General features: G+C 34.6%; 1 protein-coding gene across 5 annotated transcripts; it reads right to left on the bottom strand.

Annotated features, from left to right (window-relative positions):
* Positions 1-1,080: 1,080 nt before the first annotated feature.
* Positions 1,081-7,467, bottom strand: LOC114261084 (magnesium transporter MRS2-4-like). 5 transcript variants are annotated; one of them, XR_014362721.1, is made up of 6 exons: positions 7,234-7,467; positions 6,220-7,147; positions 5,126-5,575; positions 4,032-4,137; positions 3,622-3,740; positions 1,081-2,288 (listed from the first exon to the last, which is right to left on the bottom strand). XR_014362721.1 is itself a non-coding variant. In XM_082917203.1 (5 exons), exons 3-5 carry the CDS (start codon positions 5,402-5,404, stop codon positions 3,709-3,711), a joined length of 417 nt encoding a protein of 138 aa, XP_082773329.1. In that variant the 5' UTR covers positions 5,405-5,575; positions 6,220-7,147; positions 7,234-7,467; the 3' UTR covers positions 2,583-3,708. The 5 variants fall into 5 exon arrangements, 2 of the variants coding, with proteins under 2 accessions (XP_082773329.1, XP_082773330.1); XR_014362722.1 differs by lacking the exon at positions 1,081-2,288 and having other exon boundaries at positions 2,583-3,740; positions 7,016-7,147; XM_082917203.1 differs by lacking the exon at positions 1,081-2,288 and having other exon boundaries at positions 2,583-3,740.
* Between the last annotated feature and the right edge of the window lie 15,322 nt (positions 7,468-22,789).

Genomic DNA, 22,789 nt, shown 5'->3' with positions numbered 1-22,789 from the left:
GGTAATTTTAAGATTGGGTGAATTTTTTTTTTATAATTCGGTAACTACCCGGTACAGGTATGACATGTTTGGCGACATACCCATTCTTCATATTTTCAAGATAATTCTAAATGAGAATTTTTATATTTTTTTGCAAAGTATATATTTACAAGCCATTTTTTTGCAAAGTATATATTATTTACAAGCCATTTTCATAGCTTGATGATATTTGCATGTCAATCCAGATTGATTAAAGTGCAAAAAAATATATGTTGCGACACATGCAAGTGAAGCTATTGTAAATAATCTTTGCATGTGAAATTGTCAAGTACCTATCAAATTCATTCTCATTCAATTGCATAATTGATTGGTGATGAAATGACTTATAATTTTACTTCCAATCGATTGGTTATGAAATTGTCAATTACTTATATTGATTTTCATTCAATTGCACAATTGATTGGTGATCAAATGTTCTACAATTTCACTCCACATTGACATGATATGCACTCAGAAAACAATAACCAATTTCACCTATAACTCACTTTTAGGTAAATCTTGTAGAACATTAGATGCATCTAATTTGCATAAGCTAGTTTCATGGCACAAGCAAGCATATATTGAATTAAAATAGTCAACAAAAGAAAAGCCTCAAAAGAATGAAAAAGACTTGACCCTTAGAGAAAGAGTGAAGGCAAAATTCTTCCTTAATCTGTTAGGCTTGTGCAAATCAAGTGGTGAGAAGCTATTGGTTTTCAGCCATTATCTCCAGGCACTTAAGTTCTTGGAAAGGCTAGTCATGAAAGTGAAGGGTTGGACTCTAGGAAAAGAAATGTTTGTAATCATCGGTGATTCCAGTTCTAAGATTAGAGAGTGGTCCATGGATTGTTTTAACACTTCCCCATATGCTTGAGTCTTCTATGGATTAATAAAAGCATGTGGGGAAGGAATATCTCTTTACACAAAATTGAAAATCATCATCATCATTTCAACTATTTGAATTGGGTTTCCTATGTTTTAAGTTCAATTCCATCAACTATGCATGAACTTAGCACTCAAAGAAACATTTGTTTGTAAACATAAGTTCCGACAATATAAAGGCACTGATTACTACAAAATTTAAGCTTTGGTAGTTGAGAGACATTGAATGACTCGGTATGTTTTGTGATTCCTTGAGAGCAAATAACCCAAGTTACTATTGCGAGTCACAAGCATCAATGAAAAAAAATAAAAAATAAAAACAAGAGAGAATAATTTCCAAAAACTAAAGCCAAATAAAAGGATCACACATCCTAGCAAACATAGTATATACTGAGCAAACATAAAACATGACAAAGGAACCATGTACATAATAATGACCACCTACAAAGAATACAAGTTTTGAGCTCAACTGTCACGACCCATCCCGCCCCTAGTAGAATGGTGCCGTGATGGCCAGTAATCTGAGATTACCAAAGGCCAACTTACGGAGATCCACACACAATCAGAGTATACATATGGGGCCTACATGTGCGGAAGCAATAAATTTAAATATAATTAGTCCATAAGAGTTGTGCATAGATTAAATGGAATGACATACAACTTATCAAGGTCTAACAACTTGAATACAATTAAAATAAAGTACAAAATACATCTTGATCAAAAGGCTTCTCAAGCCGACATATACAAAAGAGATAGCTACAAGCCAAGAAGCATAATCTTCAAGATGCTACAAAACATGAATCCAAAAACATCTTGCAAACAATCATCTAGGCGTCACCGCCTTCCTGCTCGTCACCTACATATATATAGAGAGGGTGAGCTTGGATACTCAGTGAATGATACCAGTAATAAAGGTTTTGCATGATTGATATTCAAGATCTCTTTTCTAAACAATACATAGCATAACTTATACAAAATCAAGGGATGAACCAAGTCCATCTATCTAGTCTTTCAAATCTTCAAGGGATGCTTACTAGCATCAATATAATATAAGGGATGACATTCCGGACAAACAAACCCACGCGGAAAACAGTCAGTGGCAAAACAAAGGTGCAGTTGCATTATAGTCCCCTGGCACTAAGGACTTTCAAAACAAGGGTGCAGTTGCATTATAGTCTCCTGGCACTAAGGACTTTCCCAGAATGTCATCAAAACGATTATAATACTAGATATAAAGCTAGGGACAATCATTCATGCTTGATCAAATACTTTTCCAAAACAAAGCAAAGCAAAGCAAAGCTTTCATCAAAACATTATAACATAGCTTTATTAAAAATACCACTCACATAGCTCTTCGGGTGTAGGAATTACAAGCAAGGATCCAAGGCCTACAAGTACATAATAAATCCCATTGAATGCGTTTCAATAAGACAAGAAGAGATGCTCAAAGATGGATATGAAATGCATCCTTAAAACAAGCTTTACATGTCAGGAAAGGATCTCGGCATATCTTTCAAAACTAGGTCAAGTCAAAGCAAAACATGCTGGAAGTTAAAACACTGTCTTTTATCTCTGGGAAAACATGCTGGGTACTAACCAGGTCTAGGCCGAGGTCCCACACCTCTTGGCCGAGGTGTGTTCCCGACGACCACATTCAAGGAAATGAAGTCTGGGAAAATCTGGGTTTCCCTCTTGAAGAACATGAAGAGCATGAATGCTAAAATCATAACTTCTTTATTCGAAATCTGAGTTTTCATGAGATGAGTTTGAAAACATGGACCTGGGTACCCATACTTGAAGATTCTATGGAAACAAACACAAAACATGGAACTTGTTACAAACTTTTGGATCAAAACATGGTTTTATCTCAAGAACATAAGAACATCATTTTCTCTTTCTAAAGCAAGCTTTAAATCAATGCATGACTCATGAATCATGCTAGATCATGCAATGCAATCAGATCAACATAAAGAATAACAAGAGTAAATCAAGATTCTAACCTCAAAACACGGATTAAACGGCTCAAACTCTAAAGATCAAGCTTGGGATCTAGCTCTCTCACTCCAACTTCCTCTCCTTTTCCTAGAGCTTCTCTCTCTACCATAGAAGAGATATGACACAGAATGATATATTTCTAACTCTGCTGGCTAACTTAACCCTCTGCTGGGACACGTGGCAACGGCTGGTTGGATCTGCTCGAAAAGATGATAGATTGATAAGACACGAGCATGACAAAGTGTAAGCAACAAGTAAGGTGACAAGGGCACTTCGGCGGGTAATGATCTCGGCTAGGACAAAGCTTCGGCAAGTAGGGCCTCAATGATCTCGGCTAGGAAGGACAACACTTGGCCTAGTTGTGCCACACCTCGGTCTAGGTCGTACCAGTCCAGGGACAAGATCACTTTGGTATAACATCTCGGCCTAGATAATACACATCTCGGCCTTGGTGATGAACACCTCGGTCTAGATAATGACATCTCGGCCAACATGTCAGGGTGAGGGTGGAGGTCAACCAAAGTGGTTCCAAGATGGTCCTAGGTGTAAGAAGTTCAAAGGTGTAACCTAGGCTTAAGATGACCTCGGCTAAACTCACACCAAGCAAGGAACAAGGCATTTAAGCAACACTCATGCGAAACAAATCAAGGTTTGTAAATGCAACTTAACAAGACAAGATCATGTAAATACATGCAAGCATGACTAGAGTAAAGTGAGGGTTGTTACATCAACATTTGTAGACAATCTACAAACTAATGTTTGTTGTCCACATGATGCAGTTCATATCAAGACACCACTTGCCAGCCAGTCATATCAAGACACCACTTGCAGCCAAAATTGATGAACTGCAGCAAGAGGAAATGAAATATTATAAACTGATTCATAAAAATCTAGTAATCGAAACAAAAGAAGGAAAATAATCAAAGTGGTTCATTCATATTAGTAGAGATCAGAGACACAGTGGAGGAACAAACTGGTTTCTGACTTGAATGTGTGTTCTCATGGTTGTAGTCTAATTTTGTATTGTGAAATTAGTCGAGTACAGAAATGGTTGCTCAACAAGAAACTTCCACTCCTATTAGAACTAAGATGGCGAAGTTGTTGTCCAGCACTGACAATGCTGTTAGAAGCTGTACCTGCTAAGTAAGCCTCAAATTGTTGACTTTGAATCCATTTCCTTATTAAGTATAAATGTGCCATGTCTTCATTGTCATCTAAAAGATGTTCAATTTCATCACGCACCTAACACCAAACAACCATTTGCTCCACATTAAAAGTAATACAACAAATAAATGAAAAGGCATAAAATCAATCACATGTAACAACCTCAATACACGTTTAGTATAAAAGCTACCAAAACATTCTCAGTAGATGCCTCCTTAATTTGAACTTTGCAAGGAAATGACTCAATTGACAATAATGACAAGAAATAGGCCTCAATTAAAATTGAGGGACTTCAGCTACACCTTCACAATTTTATGACGATTGATGATCCTTCGGTTGCATTTATTGCACAATTTTGATAGATGTGCAAACTACTTGGGGAATCAGAGCATATCCCGCCAAAAGAAGTCCATGTCTAAACTCTTTGCTATGTTCATACATGCATAGTTCAATATTGAGTTCTCTGCAGTATATTTAACTGCTCTTGCATGGAATGGCACCACAAGGGGGTGCTGAAATCTATGACAATTGACATGTATTATGAAGCATGCCACTAAATTACAAGACTAGAGCACAAAAAGTGTATGAGAGTGGAATTAGCCTTGAACCATTAGAAGCCCTAAATTTCCCACTAGATATTAGCATCCAACAGCACAAAAGCTGTACAAACCGACTTCTAAATTATCTTAACACGCTGTTCTACTTCAATGGACCTCTCCTCCCCAAAGGACATCTGATTCATCGTACCAAATAGCCACTAGAAGGATACACCAAACACATCCATAAATTCTTTACATGCATATAAACAAAAGAGGGAAAATGAATGCAACAAGACCCAATTGCCGCCAATTTAGCCGACAACTGACATCTACACTCCAACCTAGTTTTACACTTCATGCAAATTTAAAACAGACTGCTGGGGATACATGGGCTTTCCTCTTTTCTCATGTATAAGTTTTTCACATCAAAGTTGATAAAACAAAAATAAACAAATAACTAGCAAGTGCACCAACACCATGAAGTAATCTGTTGTAACTAGTAGAAAAAAGAAATCAATAATGTATACCTTTTGTACCCGTGCAAGTAAACTGGTCAGATTGCTTTTCAAACTCCTCACGTGCTCAAGATTCTTGGTGCTGACATTACTCACCAGTTCATCCAATACAAGGTAAGCATTTCTCTCAAGGTCTGCTACACTAGAGTCCAAATATGTACAGAAAACCTTCAATGCAATCTTGAGAACTTGAAACTCAAATGGGAGGTCACACTGCAAACCTTCAACGGCTTCAGAAATGGGGTAACCATTGTCCCCTAGATGATAATTGCATTTCATTATCTTGTACATCCATTTGACCCCCTCCTTGACTTTTGGACACGCTTTTATGAGGAAGTTGTTGCTGCAGCTGATCCACAAACGGAAGAACCTTCTGGCGGAAAGGATCAAGCAACAACACTTCTTCAGCTGTAACTATAGCCTTTATAAACTCTAAGTTGACAACTATAGCTTTCTCCCTAGCTGCAGAAGGGAACAATACAAATTCACTCTCATCACAACCAATCATTATATACATACATATGAATCTATGCAGGTATCACTGGCAGCAAATGAAAAATAAATAAATAAATTCCACCCAGATCATTATAACAGAAAAGAGATTAAGGGTTTTCTTGATGAGTTGATGCTGGACTACATGAACAGAAAAAAAAAAAAAAGAATCTATTAGGGGATAAAGAAACAAAAAGAGATGGGACTACGGAATTGTTTGGCAACCCCATTAAATGATTAAATCTAAAAACTTTTAGTGACCTATTAAGTTTGTTAGTTAACATGCTCAAACTCAAAATTTTACATCAAAGAGATTCGACTCATCACTAAAGGATATGTGATTTTGACTTGTATTTATAACAGATAAACTTAAACTTTCAAAACTTTAGTACTTGCAAATATTCAGCAGTATTAATGAGGTTTCAAAAGACCCGAAAGTGTGAGCCTTCCTGTTCTATTGAGCTAACCCCCTTCCATCCTTGCCTTATTTTCATTTTTAATTTTAGAAACATCCATATTCCTACTCATTCTCTCCAGAACTCCAACTATAATATGTAATCTAAACTCAAACTCATGTATTATGCCACTTATACTCAACAAAAGCATTCATATACCCTGATTTTAATGGCTGGCTGTGCTTTATCAATTTTCGCATCAGAGCTCCGCCACAATGCTTCCATGTGTGAAAGATGCTACACAAGTAGATTGACAGAGTGATTGTGAGATGAATCACTCATCCAATTAGCACAACAAGAGGACAAGCAAAACTCAAGAGGCATGAACTATAAAATAATCAGATAAAAATACCTCAATGCCCTTGCCACAGTAAATCAGATAAAAATACCTCAATGCCCTTGCCACAGTAAATCAGATAAAAATACCTCAATGCCCTTGCCACAGTAACCCAACTACCCTCACTAGTAGGCAAGAGACTAACACAGACTCAATCAGCCACTCCTTGCAATTCCATAAACATATGAATCTCAAAAAAAAAAAAAAAAAAAAAAAAAAAAAACCAAGTAGCTATAACTTCAATAATTACAACATTATGTATGCCTTCAAAAAGTTCAACAATGGATACATAGAACCAAACTTAGAAACCACCATTACAAACTGCCTCATCCAACATAGCAAATAATTGTCCGATCCATACCAAATAAAGCTCTAAAAAAAGTTTACAAGATAACATTAAAAGGAGTAATTTTCTTAAACGAAGCATTTTAGTCTTTTCAGTTTGTTTTGTTTTGTGAAAAGACCTTATACAAATCCACAAGCATAGTGATTAGGGAGTACACATATAAGTTTGAAGCCCTTACTCATCTGTTCAAAGTGTCAATTTCAAGTTAAACCAAAAGCAAAAATCACAATTTCCCTATAAATTATTGAAAATCGACAAAGAATGAGAAAGACCTAGAGAGAAAGAGAGAAGAGCCCGTGATTTGTGGTCGAGATCGACAGAGAGGGAGAAAGACCAAGAGAGAGAGAAACTTGTGATTTGTGGCTGAGATCGACAGAGAGGGAGAAAGACTGATAGAGAGGGACCTGTGAAATTGAAAAACCTTAAACCCTAATTTTGAAATTGAAAAGCCTCAAATCATAACTCAAAACCGTAATATCTGAACATGTACCTGAAATTGGGCGGTGCGAGGAAGAGGTACGAGAGCTCCGGCCGGAGGGAGAGGTGAGATGGCTTCGTCTGCTTTGTTCGTGGGTCTTCATCGACCGGACGGAGCAATGGCCGTCACAAGCAAAGCTGTCGCTCCGAATGACTACTCTTCCCTCCATCTTCTCTTCATGTTCTCTTCTTCGTCTTCGCTCTTTCTCTGTCGAACGCATCTCTCTCTGTGTCTCTCTCCAGCTAGTTTTTGCTCTAGTTTTTTTTTTTTGTTTTGTTTTGTTTGGGAGGGAGTAGAAATTTAGGCCTCGTTTGGGAACCCTCCTTTTTAGCCAAAAAGTCAAAAGGTTATTAAATTAGCCAAAAAGCCAACAACCCATACCAAAAAGTCAAAGATTCTCTTTTCTCTCTACTTTTTGCACATCTTTTCGTAAAAAGCCAAAAAGTCATCCCAAACATACTAGTTTTTTTTAGCTCATATTTTAGCCAAATAGCCAAAAAGTTACGAAATTAGCCTGTTCTCAAACGAGACCTTAGGCCAAATTTTAGGAGGGAATTTTAATGTAGGTAAAATTTTGGAGGGTTTATTTCAAATATTGAGAAGAAATTTGAATTTGGAATAAAATTTTGAAATAAAAATAGGTCTTAATTTATACATTTTTTTAAGTTTTATTATTAATGTTTGTAATTTTACCTTTATTAAAGTTTAATTAATGTTCTAAAAGCAAAAATAAATTTAGAAAATTTTATGATTTTAATCCATAAATAATAATTATATTTAAAAATAATTAGTATTATGTTCTTAATAATTTATTATTTAATTAGTAATAGTTATTACAAATCGTAACAAATTTAATTAATAGTAACATTAAAGTAATTTAACATTTTAAATTAATAATTTAATAAAATAATTATTTGAATTGTTATAGTTAGTTAATAATTTTTTTAGTCACTTACCAATAGCCCTGTTAACTAGATTTATTCACTTACAGGACTGATAAATTTATCAATAAGACTTGGGTAATAAATCCCAAAAGTAGGACCTATTAGTAATTTATCTTCTTTTTTTTTATTTGATAATTATAAAATAAAATTAAAACTTGGTAATATTAACATTAAAAAATTTCATGTTAGTTACGTGCCTAACCAATTGCAAGAGCTACAATAGTGATTTGTGGCTGCGGCGATGGTGTGAGAGAGAGGGAGAGAAAGAGGCATGAGAAACGTAGGAGGGATTAGTGCCAAAATTTGGAGGGTCCTAAATTTTGAGAGGGAATTTCAAATTGAGGTCAAATTTTGTGAAAAAAATTGTTTCTAATTTCTTTTGTAGATGTCAAAAATATGTTATGTTTGTTAAATTAATATTTTTTAATTATTATTTATTGTCTATAATTTTTATTTAATTAGAGTTTTATGACTTAGTTTGAGAAAAAAAAAAGTACAAAATTTAAATACATTTAAAAGTACAAATTTTATTTAAAAAATTAAAATTACACCAAATATAAATTTTTTTTTAAAAAAATATTTATTTTTTATTTTTTGTATTTATAGATTTTTTTATAAATATTTTACTTTTTAATTATATTTAGATTAACTAATTTAAAATTTAAAATTGTTAGTTAAAATATTAATAAAATTCACTTAAAACAAAAAAAAAATGTATTGAAAATTCAAAAAGAACTTTTGCAATTCTAAATAAAAAATTGTTAGTTTTTCAAAAAAAAAAAATTTTAAAAAAGGGTCTGCCTTCCCTCCGATTAAGGACTAGCGGGTGCTGTTGTGCCCGTGAGGGCCCGCCACGGGGTCCCATTTAAATAATTTGAACTGTGCAATGTGTAGAAATTGTCGAGTACTATATGCTTGTAAAACGTCACGTTGATCAGATATCGATAGCTATGTGATCAAATCAGTTTTGTATAAAAAAAAATGGACGGTGAAAAAATAAATGATTGGCATAAATTTGATCCGATGAGATAGCTATCGATATCCGATCAATGTAGTTTTTTACAAACATATAGTACTCAACGAATTCTACACATTGAACGGCTCAAATTATCAAAACAAGACCCGTAATAATCCCCCATGGGCCCAATAGCAGCCTCCAGTCTGATCACAGACTGGAGATAAGCCAAGCCCAAAAAAGATATATTATTTTTTATTGTCATAAATAAACAATTGCATATCCATAATGATTGTTCGTCACCATACAAACTCTGTCTTATGATTGTCCAAATGGATTGGACAAAGGATACCACCTCTTATACCAACACTACCAAATTATGAAAATGATTTTAAATAATATATACTTTGTAAATAAATATAAAAATTCTCATTTAGAATTATCTCGAGACTATAAAGTAGGGTATGTCGACAAACACGTCATACCCGTACCGAGTAGTTACTGAATTATGAAATTATTTCCCACACAGTTTTAAAATTACTATTAGTTAATCAAGTCTATTGAAATTAATTAGGGTAATAAACTAGTTACAATTGCACGCACAAACACAGAGTACCCAAGAAATTTTCGCCAAAAGTCTTTTGTGCCATCTTCTTTACTACTAAATATTTAGTAACGAAAAACCTTTGTTTGCATTTTTTGCTATCAAAATATTTAGTCGCCAAAAACTTTGTAATTTTTTTTTAATTAATTTATGGACCACCTGTATTTATTCCATTATTAGTGCACCCTATACCCTGTATATAAATAAAATAATCCACATATTGATCAAATTAGCAACCAATCCACAGCATGCACACATTTCACTTTCAACTATCAAAAAAATTCATATTTAACGTCAAATTATAAATGAAATACAAATTCCATACAAACCAAAGTATAATCCAACATCAAAAATATAATTCCATACATAACAGAGGATTAAACAAAATTAATATCCAAAAGTTAATCTATACCACTAAAAACTAATTTGTACGATGCCAAAAGGTAATCTGTACCATGCCAAAGAAACAATCTGTATCACATCGAAAGGTAATCTGTACCGCATCAAAATTAATCTGTACCACGTCAAAAGCTATGCTGTAACACGTTATAAAACTAATATGTACGAACAACACTAATCCGTAGACTAAAAACAATGTCTTTCATACTTGTCAAAGAAAGTCGTATCCACAATTCCACACCAAAAACCATCTGTGCAAATAAAATTAATCATTACTATTGACTAAATATTAGCATATTTAAAATTATTTTTTAAAAAAAACATATACAAGAATAGATTGTCCAACATGCAGACTGGGCGGAGTGCCATTCTAAAATACAAACTAGGCGGAGGGCCATTCTAAAATCCAAATTGTCATTATTTTAAAAGTTATCTTTCCCAATTTTCACTTGTGTCCAAGGATATACTAATTTCATGCTAATTCTATAATGTTACAAAAGTGTCTCCATTACTTAACCAGAAAAGAGGGTTAAAAACACACACTTTGTAACGCCCTCAAAATAACAACATTAAACTAACCACATTCCTTTATTCCTTAGAGTTCCATTACATAAGTATTACATGTTAACTTCATAACAAAATGCCCTACGGGCTTACATCTTTCCAAGTTAACACTTGGTTACAACAAAAGAGTACTAACTCGTTTACACATTAAGCCCTTGGCTTGAAGTTACATGTAATACATCAAAAGTTAAGCGACAAAAGTATGTCCGCCTCTAGCCTCCCAGCTATGTCCTTGGAGGTGGCATGTTACCTGTACCTGAAAATGATATTCCCATATAGGGTGAGCCACAGCCCAGTAGAAATATACTAAACCAACCATGAACAATGACTAAAAGATAAGCAATTGATAGATGGCCAACACTGATACAATCACATAAATTATATATTTATGTCAAACGACTTACAAGTCCCAATTACTTTTTATTTCCCCTTTTTCAACAGATAGGCATATAAGCACTACCCACATGCTCAACAGATATGTATAACAACAATATCCACATTCTCATATAAGCAAATAAGCTATATCCATATTCTACAACAGATATGTATGACAACAATATCCACAGATAAGCATAAAAGCTATATCCACACATCACAAAGATAAGCATATAAGCTCTATCTTCACTTCTTTAGACAAGCATATGAGCTGTATCTACGGAGTTCATCCCCTATCTTCTCCCAACACTATCCGGTGTAGAGGTACATCCCCTATCTTCCCCTAAACCGCGGAGTACATCCCCTATCTCCTCCTCTACACATAACGTATATAAACACAATGGTTCTATATACAATCACCCAATACATACAGTTAATGTATTCTATCAACCGTCAAGTTCCATGACACATTTCATTGATTAGTTTCAGTTTGCCTAATCATCATGCATTGTCTACAACAATCACGACTATCCTCCACCGATAGCCCAAAGCAGTTATTTCTAAACAGAAAATAAATGCACAAATGGATATTCAATCAACATTTCATTTCCTCATTTCTCCCAATTAATTATCCCAATTAATTAAACAATGTAATTAGGCCATTTTCCATAATTACCATTTCAACCCTTAGGTCCCATTTTCATCAATAATTCAACATTAATTCTATTTCTCTATGCCAAACATGCATCTAGGTTTATTATGAATAAAAACCCCAACTTTTGTAAAATTACACAAAAGCCCCAAACTTTCACAAAATTACCAAACCAAGCCCAACATCCCAAAATACCAAAATTTAAAGACAAAATCCATAGAGAGGAGTAGGGTATCCCTACCTCAAAGTTTAAGCCACAAAGGAGATGAAGACTCGAAGATCAACTTGCTCCAAATCCAAACTTTTTCAGATTAAATCGAAGCTCTCAACGCCCTCTATCTTTTTAACAAAAGCCCTAAGCTAGATTCACACTCTAGGGAGATCAAATCTTAGAGAGAATATAAGTGTAGAGAGAGAGAGTGTCGGATTTAGGTTTTGCTCAAAGAAAGGAAGTGAAAAAGTGATGTTTAAAACGCTACTGTCCGCTGATATAAAACACGCTCGCTCGATCGAAGACTTGGTCGCTCGAGCGACCAGACACAGAAAACTCTCGCTCGAGCCAAGAATTTCTCGATCGAGCGAATAAAAACCCAGACCGCTCGAGCGAAGGAAGCTCGCTCGAGCCAAGAAAGACAGCTCTCAGGTCCAAAACCAGGTGCAACCGCTCGCTCGAGCGAGCCACTCTGGCTCGACCCACCAAACACGAACCCCACTCTCGCTCGAGCGACCAACTCCTCGCTCGAGCGAAGGTCCAAAATTCTGGGCAGCAACACTAGGTTCCCAAGCACAACCAACCTGTAACAAACCTGCCCAACACATCCTATAACTCAAATACAAAGTAAAGAGGATACAAACATGATAATAAACAACTACCAACATCCACGGACACATGTCCGGATCACTGTACAACAAGGGTAAACCCGGGATCGCTATACACTTGATAACATAACATTGATGGTGTGACTAAATTGCATAGTAATAATATCATAGAAAATGCCATAGTTAAATAGAATTTATCAATAACACACATGCCATGATAAGCTTACCCATTGGCTCCGAGATCAAAATATCTATTTTCTCAGGCAATTCAACTTCTTCAAATTTACCCTTGACTACCTGTAATTTAGGTGAAAACTTGCTCCAAAAAGAATAAGAAACAGTGTACTAACTCCGTTAACATTTAAACTGAAAAGTAAGAAAACAAAAAATTGCACTGTAATTCTTTGAGCCAACAATGGGTTCCCAGCAATAAGTTTGCGTGCATATTCTGCCATTTCAGATGCTTCCACTGCATAAACATGTTTAGCACCAACCTGATATGAGAAAAAAAAATGAGGCAGAGAAAAGGAGAGGGTGAAGTTGGGATAGAATTCTAGAAGGCCAACAGACAAAGATAAATCCATTATGTCAATATATTTTCATGCGCAAACACAGATAAAACTTAGACAACCTAAGCGGCAAATAATGATAGAATACCACTACCAGCACCAACATCCACCACCACATGACCAACAAAATCAGTGCAATTCTCAATGACTGCAGCATAATATGTTCCTGAAACAAGCATGTTTATCATGTCACTCACACATGCCCCTTGTGATCTATAACTACTCAGTATAGACATGCATTTCTTTACAATTAAGGAAAAACAAAAAGTTTGACAAGATACAAAGCATTTTACCAGCAGCACAATGACACATATGCCTTTAACAAAGAATTTTTAATTACAAAAACAGAAGGTGAATACCTACAACAAGATCAGGAAGTAACAAATCAAAGCTCAGTGATATAACCTGTCCTCACATAATCCTGTAGCATATTTTGCTGATGTAGCAATTGTCCATAGTAATGAAAATACCTTTTGGCAATACTAATGATCAAATACGACATGAACAACAAACCCTGTAATCCTAATTAAGGAATGTTTACAAATCCCTAGCAATACTTATGATTCAGGAGTACTTATAGCCAAACACCACTACAACTCTTATGTTCATTTATTGCATCCATACCATTTTGAAATAAACCCCTTGGGGTTTTCATACGCTCTATCTCTATTAAGATGTGTTTTGACAAAGTTCTTGATTGTAATCATTTTATTGTTGAATAACAGTATAATGTTTAAATTATTAGCTGCGGATCCCCTGTACCAATTCTCTGTCCTGACTTCCTGTACCGTGCCTCTTCTCTCACCATGTTGCCTATTGAAACCAAACCTAACTCTATCACTTAACAATACGAAACTCTATTACATATATTTTTTTATTGTTAAATATAAAACTCCAAAGAGCCCTAATGCATCCATTCTTTCTACCTGCCCTCTGTATTGCACCTTTAGATTTCCAACAACAACACTCTATATATATGACATAATAGAGAAAGAAAGTAGTAAGAGAAATAGAAAACATTGCTGATTCAGCACAACGTTAGCAAGTTGCAGAGGTGAATTCACGCTACTAATGGAAAATACATTGTAAATTAAGGGGATGGACATTTCACAAAACCATTTCCAACTTTTATTTTAATTTGATTAAAAAAACGATTCCCTTGATTTGATGAAATGAATAGAAAATGTGAAGGATAAAAGATACTCTAAGGAGAAGCTAGACAATTCATAAGACCATTTCCAACTTTTATGTACCATATGTTCCTACAGGTCATATTTAGCACAGGGAAGCTGGACGTTACATCACAACATTGGTTGGGGGGCTGTTTCGCATTTTCGCCCCTGAACGCCGCCTTTTCTCAACTAAGTTTAAGGCATTTTCGACTCTAACTCCCAACCTACGTGTCCTATTTACGTACTGTCTATTCCTACAGGTCATATTTGGCATAGGGAAGCTGGCCTTTACTTGACAACATAGGTTTAGGGGCTGTTTTGTATTTTCGCCCCTCGAATGCCTTTTTCTGACTAAGTTTAATTCGACTCTAACTCCCAACCTATGTGTCCTATTTACATATCGTCTATTCCTACGGGTCATATTTGTGTTTTTGTATTTTATTGAATATTTTAAAAATAATTGATCGTGTTTTGTCGTATTTATCCGAATATTTGTATACTTACTATAGGTAAAAGTGAATCAATTGCCTAAAATAGTCACGTGTGTGCTGGCAGGTATGGTATTCAGTTAAAAATATTAATCTCGTAAAATATTGTAAAGTGAACTGATGTTAATAGTTTAAGGTGGTATTTTTGCAAAATAATAGTTCAAAATGACACAGTTTAAGGGGGAAAGTGAATTTTTTCGTTAAGTGTTTTTATTGCATGATTTTTAAATTAATAGTGGAGGGTGCTTGAAGATGAGGTTTTCATTGTTGTTCATTCTAATCTACAGGCATAAATCAATTAAGGACCCGAAAGATGAAATTTTCAAACACTTCCTGAATCTGAAGTAGATAGCTTCTAGGTTAGTTCATTCTCCCAACCTTCCTCTTCTCTATTTTGTTATTGAATTTTTAAAGTTTTGATTAGAGTTAAGTTTGTTGTGCGTGACTTCTTTCCATTCTTCAAGCTTAGTATTTTATAAAGAAAGGATCACTAGAGGCAGTGTTGGTTAATCGGCTACCATTTGTTTGTAAAATTGTCTATCAAATTGCTTTTATTTTCTTGTTTTTTATTTGGTGAGAATGATTTTGTTTTCTAGTTGTGTTCTAATTCTTTTCTTTTTTTTTTGTAGATTTGAATTATTAGGCTCGCACCGCCATGTGCAACATTGGGTGGATTTCATGGAGTGGGCTCCAAGTTCGGTATAACCCATTAATATTGATTAGTATTTTTTTTTTCTTTATTAATCTGCAATTTTTGAACAGGCCACAAATTTTAAAAAGTTTTAGCTATATGATCTAGTTTTGCTTTGTTGAATTTATAAAGATCACATGGCTAAATAATGAAGTTGGAGAACTACATGAAAATAGTGCCAAACACCCAAAGTCCAGTAGATATACATTCCAATCAATGGAAATAACCAAGACAACATATAATTTGCAAAGATATTAACATGTAAACCACTTAATAATGCTTAAATCAACTGATATTAAGTAGCCAATCAAATATTTAACCACATGCAACAAAATTTCTTGTTCAAAGCTATGCAGAAGGAAGAAGAAAGTGAAGAGAGAAGAGAACGTGCGAGGAAGCAACAAACAAACTCTGGAAAAAAAAATTCAATAGCCAACCTTCATAGAGAAATGTTTATAGAATTAGTTTGAAAAGCGTTACCATCTGTTAAGTCACTTAAATGGTCTTGTGACTAGCTCATGTCCATTAAGCACCACATCATATGCCAGAAAATAAAATGACCAAAATTAATCCCAAAATAAATAAAGGAAACTAAACCCTAACCTAACATTTCTTAGTTTTTATTTTTTTTATTTTTTCCCTTCTTGTTCCTGGTTTTATTTTTATTTTGTATTATAATTCTTTGTGGCAAGTCTTGATACTTTAACCATGATTTGGACTTGATGCAAGTAGTACTATTATCATCATCAAAAGCCAATTTCTATTTGTTACATATGAAGGTTTAATTTGTTCAATACACTGGTTTATAAAATAAATAAAAAATAAAAACAACTGAAATTAAGGCATCAAGAGGTTAAGTATTTGTAACATCTAAATAGAGGTTTACAGGAAGAAAAAAATTTCAACATTTCAAGTATTTTGTTCTCAACAAAAACCACAACAACACACACACAGGAGTTACAGTGTGAGCTGATCAACAAATTAGGAAAAATACACTGGTTCATAAAATAAATAAAAAATAAAAAACAAAAACAGCTAAAATAAAGGCATCAACAGGTTAAGTATTTGTAACATCCGAATAAAGGTTTACAGGAAGAAAAAAACCTTGATTAGGCTCTAGGAGTTACACGTTAGTCGTGTGTGTCAAGTTTCGATGACATCCGACATCGTTTGAACATTTTAGTGTGTCAACCGGTTCAAAATATAGTTTCCAAACAAGTTTTCACAAATGGGAATTAGGCTCTAGATTCAAAATCGGGAATCGATTTCGTGTCCCGTCTTTTCCTACAAGTCATCTGTGCCTAGTTGGTCATGTGTGTTATGTTTCGTTGACATCCGATGCCTTTTGACCAATTTAGTGTGTCAACCGATTCCGGAAAAGAGTTTTTAAATTACAAGTTTTCATAAACGGAAATTATGCTCTAGATTCAAAATTGGGAACCGATTTCAAGTCCCGTCTTTTCCTACATGTCATTTGTGCCTAGTTAATCGTGTGTGTCAAGTTTCGTTGACATCCGACGCCGTTTGACCATTTTAGTGTGTCAACCAGTTCGGAAAAATAGTTTCTAAAGGACAAATTTTCACAAATGGGAATTAGACTCTAGATTCAGAACCGGAAATTGGTTTTGAGTCTCTTCTTTTCCTACAAGAAAGCCTACAATAGTTATTCATCTCCACAGTACAGGCAAATATGAAATCACTTTAACAAATAATGACAGAACATAAATTTAACAACCTTGATTTCAATTAGACTTTCAACTTAAATTCATGGGATAAGAACACAACTAACTGCATTAGAATATGTAACAAAACAACCAAGAAAGTTTAGTTGGAGGTACATTTTACATAAGTCCCACATAAAGTTTGTGCAAACATAATTGGTGAGCATAGAAGAAATTGAGGACATGTATAAGTGAATAAAAATACCTTTAGATTTATATATATGAATCCCTTAGTATTCTGTTGGTGGTCAAGAAGTTGGCCAGGGGTTACTACTAATAGATTTACTCCTTTCACAATATGCTCTGCTTCTCCCCTGCGAACTGCACCACCAATAACCAAGCCAAGAGTCTATGAATGATGATTAAGAAGGCCCTTTGCCACTGCATGTGTCTGCATCATTTCATTTGAAGATTAGTCCAGGTCATTACTTAGAAAAATGACAATCCATTATAATTGAATGCAACTAATTTGGAAGACGGGCATAGATAGAAAGCAACAATACCCCCAAAACAAAAGAAGTGTTATTAGAAAAGATGAAGTGGATTATCTTTCTTTTCTTAATGATTTAAACCAAATGAAATTAAATCAGTGGAAGGTAAAACACGATTTCCAAAATTAGTAGAAAATGATGAAAAAAAATTCTTGAGAAAAGCTTAGAAGATGATCTAACATAGACAACAAGAAGTAACTTCCAAAAAATAATATTCTAAATGCACTCTAAGATTGAGAAAGAGTTGAAATGATGAAGGAAAAATACTTCTATAATCAATATTAACCTTCTAGATTTATTATCTTTGCAAAAAAAAGGATACAATAGGGATGGCTTTATTCTATAATGATTTTTTCATTTCAATTTGCTTGTTTAGAAAGTACATATATCACAAAAAGAGTTGTAATTGAGAGGATTAGAGTGTAGGATTAATAATTGGAATCACATCACAGGCTATCTTGGGAAAAGATTGATATTGATAAGTAAAAAAATAAAAATAAAATAAAAACCAGAATATTTACCTGTATGGCAAGTTCCCTAGTTGGGCAGATGACAATTACCCCTATTTGGATTTGATGTAACAACTCCATAGCAGGTGTCAGAAAAGCAAGGGTCTTTCCAGAACCTGTCCTTGCAGCTCCAAGAAGATCTTTGCCTTCCAAAAGTGGCGGAATAGATCTGGCTTGGATCTGAAATTGGAATCAGAAGTTAACTCAGGGATATATGTTCTATCTAAGGATATCCACATAAAGTAAACATTTATGACAATACAAATATTACAATCTGCATATCAAATTTGCATACAAATAATTCATGCACTCTGTTTATAAAGAGATAGGTAATTCATTCTGTCAAGAGCAAATTATGTTAACAACAATGATCAAACTTAAAGATTCATTTACATATGGGAAGTGTGTAATAACATCACGGAGTGCTAGAAAATTCAGTGAACTAGGTTTTTTTTTTTGTTTTCTATCAATGACAATGGGTGAATAATGGTATGCCACTTTTATAATACATGAGAACTGGGAATCCATTAACAGGTTGAGACCTAGAAAGAAGCATTTCAAATCTTTTCCCATCACCTCCAGGCATATAATTTGGGCACACATATTTTTTGAATTTTAATTATTAATTCTCCAGTTACTACTAAAAGAGAAAAGAGTGAGACCCCCACCACCCCCAGTGAATGCTGATTGGTCCATTTTTTTTTTGTCCTCCTCTCGTTGCCCCCCACGTGTATGTGGGGGTGGTGGGGGTCACCCCCAAGTGGGGGTCTGGATCATCTCTGCTACTAGAATAGGGAAAAAAGGAAAACAAACATTCATATATATTTGTTTTTTCCTTTGAAAACTGTAAGAATGTGAATATGTAGTTAGTAAACCATGTTAGTAGTATCTCAGGATATTCTTTCAGTCTCAAAATACAATGAATATGAGCTACGAGTCCTCTGTAACCAACAGAGTACAGCATAAGGCCATTCAACAAGGAATGTCCTAGAACAACAAATAGGGATCAAAACCAATCACCCTGCTTCATTCAGCAATCAAATTTAGTTGCCACTTGACCTTAAGATACGTGACAAACAACCAAATCCAGTGTTCCTACCTTGCACGAGAAAACCAACACATTACATGGATTTAATAGATGGGAATCAACAACATTCTGGCAATGTTAGTAGTTAGTGTTGCAGGGAATGGAAGCATTTGTTTTGGGTTGCTGTTTCTTTTACTCCAAAAATTGTTGACACAAAGATTTTTACCAATCAAGCAACTTTTTTTTTTTTTTTTGGAACTAGGAAATGCCCTCAAGCTACAAAGGAAAATAAAAAGTAACGAGTCCTTAAGATAGGCAGGGGGATTCTGAATCGAATCTAAAGGTAAAACTCCCTTGAATTGAGCAGAAGCTAGCCAATGGGCAGCTCAGTTGACAATCAAGCCACCTTGAACTAGAAAATACGCTAAAAAATAACCAAACCACAAAAACAAGGTTCCAAACACCATAAAGATGAGGTCAAATGTATGGGAACCCATATCATTGACAAAAATTTACGAAAAAGTAACCATTTGTCAAAAAGTCTTGCATAGCATGATATGACAAACTGTAACATTTTATAGAGAAACCATATTTAATTGATATAGATACCTCCGTTCGTACATTGAACAGGTAAATAATTACTATAAAACCGCAGGTGAAAGACATGTTGAATTTAATCTTGATTGAAAATAGATTACCTGGGACAAAATTCGCTGCTTGTTCCTAATTTGAGTCCTTGCCTTGTTCACGATTGAGTTAGGTGACTTGTAGAACCTCTGTATGAAAGAGTAAATCAGATTAGAAGGAAACTAATAAAATATAATAAACAAAAAAATAGATGCATGGTCTCTAGGTTTTCAAGAAACACAGAAAGCAAATAACAATGGGCTCAAGTTTGTGTAATCTGATATATTTATTTATTTTTAAGCATATTTTTTGGGGTTTTCATATTTCAATTGTATAAGGAAATGGGGTTTTCTTCAATCCATGTCAATCAAATTAATTACGGGAGGAAAAAACTACAGGTTTAACAAATTCAAGGTGAAGAAACTCTTGAGAGGTTGAACAACAAAGGGGCAAAGATCTAACAAGTTGAAAATTACAGATAGGGTTTGGAATTCAGGGAGAGGGAGAGAGAGAAAGCGTGTTACCTGATGCAAGAGGATTAGCAATGGTAGAGTATAGGCGGCTCCACACACTACCACCGAACCTCCTTTACAACATTGCTTGGGGAGCTGTTTTGTATTTTCACCCCCTGAACGCCTTTTTTGGATTAACTTTAAGGCATTTTGGACTCTAACTCCCAACTTATGTGTCCTATTTATGTACCGTCTGTTCCTATAGGTCATATTTGGCACAAGGAAGCTGGCCGTTACATCACAACATTAGTTGGGGGGCTGTTTTGTATTTTTGCCCCCCGAACGCCTTTTTCGACTAAGTTTAAGGCATTTTTTACTCTAACTCCCAACCTACATGTCCTATTTATGCACCGTCTGTTCCTACAGGTCATATTTGTGTTTTTTTTTTATTTTATTGATTATTTTAAAAATAATTGATTGTGTTTTGTTGCATTTATCCAAATATTTGTGTACTCACTATGGGTAAAAGTGAATCAATAGCCTAAATTAGTCACGTGTGTGCTGGCAGGTATGCTATTCAGTTAAAAATATTAACATTGTAAAATGTTGTAAAGTGAATTGATGTTAATAGTTTAAGTGGGCATTTTTGCAAATTAATAGTGCAAAATGACACAGTTTGAGCACTAAATGAATATATGAGCACTAAATAAATTTTCTATCATAGAGGTGCCAATGTAAATTGGTATGTTCAATACTTTTTTTCTCACAACATAATTAGAAGAAAAGGACAAAGTGCTAAAATCAAAGAGAAAGTAAAGCATGAATGGGGAATTTCATTGCAACAAATAATAAGTCATGATTATCAAATCAATCTAATTTTTTTTTTTAAATAATACACACAAGAGTACATAATATTTTTTATAAAAAAAAAATTCAAATTATAAAACCAGACTCGTAATAAACCGGCCATCCAAAGGTCTCAAATTTTCTTAAATTCATATTTGAATTCCAAAGACAAAAAATAACTTTGTATATAATGAATTCAATAGAGAGGTCGTTACTACAATGTTGAATTTAAAAATTGAAACAATAAGAATTTCAGAATTGCAAAAGATTGTATTTAAGCAATTAACAAATCTAATTCCCATATTAACGTATCAAACAAAAAAAATGAGACGATCAATGAATGAAAATGATCACAGAAATGATTAATATAGCCAATCTAACAACATAAAACCCTAATTCAGATAGATTCAGAGCTCAGTCTGTGTTAAAACAACAAAATCGAGATCCAAAAACCCAAGAACGAATCAAACCCAGATCTGAAACAATCGATCAATCACCACAATTCGGAATTGAAGCAAACCCAGATCTAAAAGAGAGAAGAAGTTATCAAACCTGATCGAATTGGAGCCAAGAAGGTATCCAAGTCCAGATCTGTTGATGTTTTCGGGTAGAGAGAGAGAGGAGCAAAAATTGCGAAGAGCTCCTAAAATCGAATCAAACTGTATTTGTGTTGTTCAAATAATGGCAATGTGAGATAGAAGAGGCGTTTGTGAGGACTTGGAATAACCGGTCCAAGTCCAAATACAACCAAGTATTTTAATGTAAAAGGGAACCTGTTTTTAATATAGAGGAAGGATGAGGGAGAGAGACAGAGATCGATAGAGATAGAGAGACCGAGATAGACAGGGATCAGCAGAGAGAGAGAGACCGAGATTGGCAGAGATCGACAGAAAAGGACCGAGATCGATAGAGAGAAAGAGACCGAAATCGACAAAGAAGAGACAGAGATCGACAAAGAAGAGACCGAGATCGACAGAGAGAGACCGAGATCGACAGAGAGAGAGAGAGAAAAAAAAAACATGTGATTTACAACAACAGCGGTGGTGATTTGCGGCAGCGGCGATGGCGATGGCGGTGGCGATGTGCGACGGTGGCTAGCGACGGTTGGGTGGTGAGCGGGGGTGAGGTTTAGTGGTGATTGTTCTCTGTGTGTGTGAGAGAGAACAAAGAAAGTGTTGGTATGAAACAGAGAAGAAGGGCGCCGATGGTAATAAAATTTTCAACCTTTAGCAACTAAACTATTATTTGTCAATAAATATTAATCAATAATAACTAATCTTTTGTAGCTAAAAGTATAATTTGGCTATTAATTTTTTTGTCATCTGCAAAAATTGAACGTACAACGACTAAATTTTCTTAGTCACCAAAAATTTTTATTTGCTGACAAAATTATTTGGTCAACAAAGAGTAACTAAAAAATAAGCTTGTTATTTGGCGACTTAACTTCATTTGTTGGCAAATAAGAATTAGTGTAACAACCCTCACTTTGTCTTAGTCATGCTCACATGCATTTACATGATTTTTTGTCTTGTTAAGCTTGCATTTGCAGACCTTGATTTGTTTTGTCTAAGTGTTACTTGCATGCTTTGTTCCTTGTTTGGTGTGTGTTAAGCCGAGGTCATCTTAAGCCTAGGTCACACCCTTGAACCTCTTATACCTAGGA

This window comes from Camellia sinensis, chromosome 2 (genome assembly GCF_055761805.1).
Source record: "Camellia sinensis isolate YWXY chromosome 2, ASM5576180v1, whole genome shotgun sequence".
In the NCBI taxonomy this organism is placed as follows: Eukaryota; Viridiplantae; Streptophyta; class Magnoliopsida; order Ericales; family Theaceae; genus Camellia; species Camellia sinensis.
The sequence above is the reverse complement of the archived record's forward strand: the minus strand, read 5'-3'. Positions and strand labels throughout refer to the sequence as shown.

Coding starts and splice junctions, on each gene's coding strand:
- LOC114261084 (XM_082917203.1), bottom strand. CDS start 5,404: ATGTACAAGATAATGAAATGCAATTATCATCTAGGGGACAATGGTTAC. Junction 4,138..5,125: donor TACTTGCACGGGTACAAAAG/GTATACATTATT, acceptor GTTTGGTGTTAG/GTGCGTGATGAAATTGAACA. Junction 3,741..4,031: donor ATTTGAGGCTTACTTAGCAG/GTACAGCTTCTA, acceptor CTCTTGCTGCAG/TTCATCAATTTTGGCTGCAA.